The following is a 5748-nucleotide window of genomic DNA, read 5'->3' as shown; positions in this document are numbered from 1 at the left end:
ACATAACTCCTCAGAAAGGAAAATTTTGTTTTCTACAATTGGATGTATCAACTACACTCCAGGGCAGCCCCATGCCCCGGAGTAATTAGCCAACACAAAATGGATTCCATGTTTGTAGGGTGCTAGGGGGCTTTTTTGTTATTTTTGACTTTGTTCCCTTTTCTTTTTTGTTGTTGTTGTTTTTAAAGTTCATCTTTTTGTTGTTGTTTTCATGGCTTTTTGTATCGTTGAGAAAAGAGAGAACATGAAGTTGGGTGGAAAAGTGCTGAGAGAAAAGAAAATAAGATCAAAACAGACTTCATGAAAAACATTTTAAAGGCTGGAGAGATGGCTCAGTGGTTAAGAGCACTGACTGCTCTTCCACAGGTCCTGAGTTCCAATCCCACCAACCACATGGTGGCTCACAACCATCTGTAATGAGATTGGATGCCCTCATCTGGAGTGTGTGAGGACAGCTACAGTGTAGTTACATATAATAAATAAATTTAAAAGAAAAGAAAAAACATTTTAAATAAATTTCTTTAAAGTAACTGAAGAAAACACTGTTGAAGTATTATTCTTACAGAAAGAACTAGGACATTTTAATCTTTTCTTTGTTCTTATTTATTTATGTGTGTGCATGTTTTGCTAATGAGTCTTTTGTGAATCGTTGTGTATGCAGTACATGGAGGCCTCGAGGGCCAGAAGAGGGAATTAGATTATTGGGAACTGGAGTTATAGTCGTCTGCCACATGAGTGCTGAGAACAGAACCCATGCTCTCTGGAAGAAACAGCAGCCAGTACTCTACACCAGAGTATCTCTGCGGCTCCTTCCCTCTTCTTTTAAGGTATAAGCAAAGAAAGCTTAGAAGACCAATTCTCAATATTTTGGCCTAGATCAAATGAGTATGATATGTGCAAATGACTACTTCCAAGTATTATGTAGGGGAGATGTAGTTGAGTAAGATTAACATCAAAATGGTGAACTTTTTTAGACTGCCCTCTGTAAGATGAGTGAGCTCCAGCCAAATAGCTGAAGGCCTGACTAGAATAAAAAGCACTTCTCTAGCATAGTGTCTATAGATTGGAACTGTATCAGCTGCTCTCCTAAGTCTCCATATTGTTGGCCTGCAGATTGCTATTACACCTGGCTTCCTCAGTGTCTGGTCTGCCAGCATGCACGCATGCACTCACACAATTAGGTTTGTTTCTCTAGAGAACCCTAGCCTAAGGAGTGGGTTTAAAAGCAAGTTAGGGTACTTGTTGAGAGTAAGGAGAAAAAAAAATCATAGATCACTCAAGCATGTCACATTTACTGAGCATCTATTAGGAGCAAAGAACTGTCACTACTGGAAATATAGCAGCAAACAACATAGGCACAAGCTAGTTGTGGAGTTTAAGAACTTTTGTGGGACAGAAGCATGCGAGTCATAGTCCTGGCTGACCCCAACTGTAACTAGAGACCTGGCTGGAGCCCCCTGCCTGTGGAGTGGTAGGACTGCAGGTATGCAACACCACACTTAACTTGGAACTTACACTTTAAATACAGGAAACATAAAAGAAATACACGTTAGGTAGTGCTAAGATGCACAAATATATACGTGTAAAGTGGGAGTAATGTATATAGAGGAGAGTGGTTCCTAGTCTACTTTAGAAAAGAAAGGACACTCTGAAAGGAAGGATTAAGAAAGACCCTACATGGTGGCGCACGCCTTTAATCCCAGCACTCGGGAGGCAGAGGCAGGCGGGTTTCTGAGTTCCAGGCCAGCCTGGTCTACAGAGTGAGTTCCAGGACAGCCAGGGCTACACAGAGAAACCCTGTCAAAAACCAAAAAAAAAAAAAAAAAAGAAAGAAAAGAAAGACCCTACATAAAGGGATGAGCAAAGACCTGTGAAGAAGTCAGAGAAAACAAAACAAAAAGACCACCACTGAGTTATCTTGCTGGAGGTACTACTGTAAAAGACAGTGAGGGGAGGCAGAATAGAAAACAAGATGTGGGCCTGGTGAGTGTGGAAAGAGTCTAGACTTTATTCTGAACATGATGGAATGTCAATGAAGAGCATGATGTTACATACTTGCTTTTCAAAAGTCCTATACTAGCAGGTGGATTTCTGAGTTTGAGGCCAGCCTGGTCTACAAAGTGAGTTCCAGGTCAGCCAGGGTTACACAGAAAAACCCTGTCTCGAAAAAGCCAAAAAAAAAACAAAAAAAAAGTCCTTACTAGCCATTAAAGAACTTATTTGAAGAGAAAGATAAAAAGGCAAGAACACATGAAAGCAGATAGAATTTGCCAAAAGTGGAATCATTTGTTAAGTTGATAAAAACAGATTTGAGGGGTTGGGGATTTAGCTCAGTGGTAGAGCACTTGCCTAGCAAGTACAAGGCCCTGGGTTTGGTCCTCAGCTCTGGAAAAAAAAAAAACAAAACAAAGCAAATTTGAATGTAAAAACATAAATGCAAAACTGAGAGGGGGAAGAAGGGGAGAGAGGGAAAAAGAGAGAGAAGGGGAGGAAGGGAGGTGGGAAAAAGAGAGAATGAGAACACAAACATAAGAACTTATCTCAGGAAAATAATCACAAAAGGTTCACATCCTGGACTGGGTATGAAACTGAGGAGAGGTAACCAGCCAGGTTGCAGACGTAGAATAGTATAAATGAGACAAATAAGATACAAACTAGCGTGGCAGGGCGTGGTGGCGCACGCCTTTAATCCCAGCACTCGGGGGGCAGAGGCAGGCGGGTTTCTGAGTTCCAGGCCAGCCTGGTCTACAGAGTGAGTTCTAGGACAGCCAGGGCTACACAGAGAAACCCTGTCTCGAAAAACCAAAAAAGAAAAAAGATACTAACTAGTCAGGGAACAAGCCCTACTTAAGACCTAGGCACTTATTCATGAGTAATAAGCCTCCCGAGTCGTTACTCAGGAACAGGGGCATAAGTGGAAAAGCTCACTTATATTTAATGTTCTTCCAGAGGACCTGAGTTCAGTATCAGTGTCAGGGAATCTACAACCACTGATTAACCTTAGCACTGAGGGATACAGTATTCTCTTCTGGCCACCATAGGTGTGTACATATATACACACACACACACACCTACCCCCCCCCTCTCTCTCTCTCTCTCTCTCACACACACACACACACACACACACTAAGCAGCAATATCAAATGCTACAGAATGAATGAAGTGGTAATAACAATAAACATATGAATTTGTTGACTGATTTCAGGGAACTTAAAAATGTTTATTGAGAGCTAGAATACCATTCATGTTTTAGTCTCTAATTGAGCTCCCCAAAGAGAAATCTGAATTGGGGAAGTTACTCAGGTAGGGCTAGTCTAGTAATAAATAAATCAATGAGAGAAGAGATGTTGAAGACAGAAAGAAGTACATGGTAATACTAAATGTGTTATGTTTCGTGTTCGGTGTTATGAATGGCCTTTAAGAGCCTTGTGGCAAGAAATTGTTAGCATCTTCTAAAAGCTGAGAGCAGCCACCTGCAAGACACAGGAGAGAATGAGGAATTTAGTGCAACACCTGAAGGGGCTGGATTTGGCTAATTATGAGTTTGGAGGAAGTAAAAAGTACTATCTACAAATGAGAATCAAAGCACAGCTAATACTTCTCAACAAAGCTTTGCATGACTCTAAGCCGAGACTCCACAACACTAATGCCCAGACTACTACAAAAACTGGAAGATAATCAATGAGGGTGTAGTTATAGGCTGCTTAATGTGTACTGTTGGATAAATACCAATAGAAAACTAATACAAGGCTCACTTCCCTGTGCAAGACGCTGAAGGACAAAAAGTAAAGCAAAAATAAAGAACAAAACTGCTTAACTCCAATCATACCAGGACGACCCTATCTAGGGGTTTTATCCAATTACTGCTCAAGTTGCAGCATGTTTCTCATAACCTTTCATCAAGTGTTACTTTTCTAAAACTTCTGAGTAGTGGAAATGGGGTTTTTATTTTCAACTGTAGAAAGTTATACTGATAGTTATGAGAAATTAAACAGAGGCAAAACAGGGCGCCTAAGATACCTGAATGTCGGACATGGTTCCAGTGCTTAGAGACACTACACTGATCCCCAAACTAATCTCAGAAATGAGCACAAGGTCATGACTTCTGTCCTTCCTCAGCACCAGAAGTTTAAGCTCGAGAAACGAAAATTCTTTCACCTTTTACTACAAGAATAGCTCCAAGGTGCTCTCGGCTACGGAAACAAAAGGAACCCACCCCCACCCCCCCAGATGAACTGCAACTTTGACCCCTAGGCTCTCCAACAGTCCAGGAACCTGCTTATTAAAGATGCAACAAGCCCCGAGAAGCAACCCCTGCTGGGAACTGTAGTTCTCCCGCGCCGACCTTCCCGATTGGAAACCTATCACGTGCCCAACCGGCGGCCCAGACGCCGGCAGCCAGGATTGGTCCGAGACTGAGGCAAGGAGGTACGGATTGGATACCCGGTCCCTGAAGCCACGCCTCAGCGGCGCACCCGCCTCCCCGCGCTCCACACCCCAGCCCGCTTCTCCAGCAATAACCCTCGAGTCATTCCAGTCCAGCGGCCGCCGTAGAGGGCGGCCTCGGCTCCCCGCTCTAGGGGCGCCTCTGCCTGGGGAGGGCGCATCATGGATGCCTCTCACGTTGTCCGTTGGCAGTCCGCAGTCGGCGTGACCACGCGCCCCCTCGGAGAGACCCCACGCTCACCTGGGCCGCGACGGTCACGCCGGATAACTGACAGGCCCGCAGCATCTCTGCCGAAGCGACGGCGCTGCTGGTGGACGCGGGAACGACCGCGGCCGCACGAGAGGAGGGCGTGCGTGCTCGTGTGCGTGCCCGCGTCTGTACAGCCTGGCTGCGTCCGGTGCACCGGAAGGGCCACCGGCACCACTGCGCACGCGCCGCCTCCTCCGCGACTCCAGCCGCGGCGGCTCCCTGAGGGTGGGACTCACCCCGGCTGCGAAAAGGGGAGTAAGCGGTGATTGGCGACGAGGAGGCGGAAGGGCAGGTTCTCCTTCCGGGTCGCGCTCGGGCGCTAGTTTATCGGCTGAGGACGGGGTTTACTAGGTGAACCGGCCGGAAAGTGCTGTGTAAAGTTCGACTGTGACTCTTAGAATTAAAGCGTTGGTGAATTAAATTAGAATTAAAGGGGTGGGAAGGTGGCTCCGGTAGGGACGCCTGCTCCCAGTCCTGACGACGTGAGTTCGAAATTTGCGACCTCTCTGGTGGCAATAGAATCCATTCCCCTTAGTTGTCCGCTGACTTCTTTATGGAGCCGAGGCACACGTATGCTTTTTTTCAAAGGGTTGCTGGAGAATAAGCGAATGAGTGATGGAGGCACCCTGGGGCAGAATGTGTTTCCGGTGTCTTTAAATGGTAGAGAACGGATAGGACCCCAAATTCTAAGTTCAGGTTTTTACTTAAGTCACACCGCTTTTTTCTGCCACTTTTATTTTACGAAGATGATTTTGGTCGCAGTTTGGGGGATGGTTTGGAAGACACTTCCAAGCGTTCTGAGTTTAACAATGTGTTAAAAATTGACTGTCGTTAATATTCTATGTAAACTCCAGTGTGATTATCTGGTTATCTTACCATAATAACATAAAAATTAATTTTCAAAATCTGTTGGAGGCCGGACCTAGTTGCCCATGCTTGCTTTTAATCCCAGCACTAGAGAGAGGCAGAGTCAGGTGGATCTCTTTGAGTTCAAGGCCAGCTTGATCTACAGAGTTCCAAGACAGCCAGATGAATATATTTTTTCCCTGTCT

At 45.1% G+C, this 5748-nt stretch overlaps 1 protein-coding gene across 10 annotated transcripts in view; it reads right to left on the bottom strand.

The window, feature by feature from the left end:
- Immt (inner membrane mitochondrial protein) overlaps positions 1–4878 on the bottom strand; it is a 48740-nt gene extending 43862 nt beyond the window's left edge. For 9 of the 10 annotated variants that reach the window (XM_021190135.2, XM_029534925.1, XM_021190136.2 and 6 more), the window contains exon 1: positions 4688–4878. In XM_021190135.2, the coding sequence (XP_021045794.1) occupies positions 4688–4732 (45 nt within the window). In that variant the 5' untranslated portion in view covers positions 4733–4878. The remainder of the gene's footprint in view (positions 1–4687) is intronic. The other variant, XM_029534923.1, reaches the window with a different exon arrangement.
- Positions 4879–5748: the final 870 nt, after the last annotated feature.

This window comes from Mus pahari, chromosome 2, assembly GCF_900095145.1.
Source record: "Mus pahari chromosome 2, PAHARI_EIJ_v1.1, whole genome shotgun sequence".
NCBI classification, from domain to species: Eukaryota; Metazoa; Chordata; class Mammalia; order Rodentia; family Muridae; genus Mus; species Mus pahari.
Note: the sequence above shows the minus strand (reverse complement) of the source record. Positions and strands in the feature narration are given on the sequence as shown.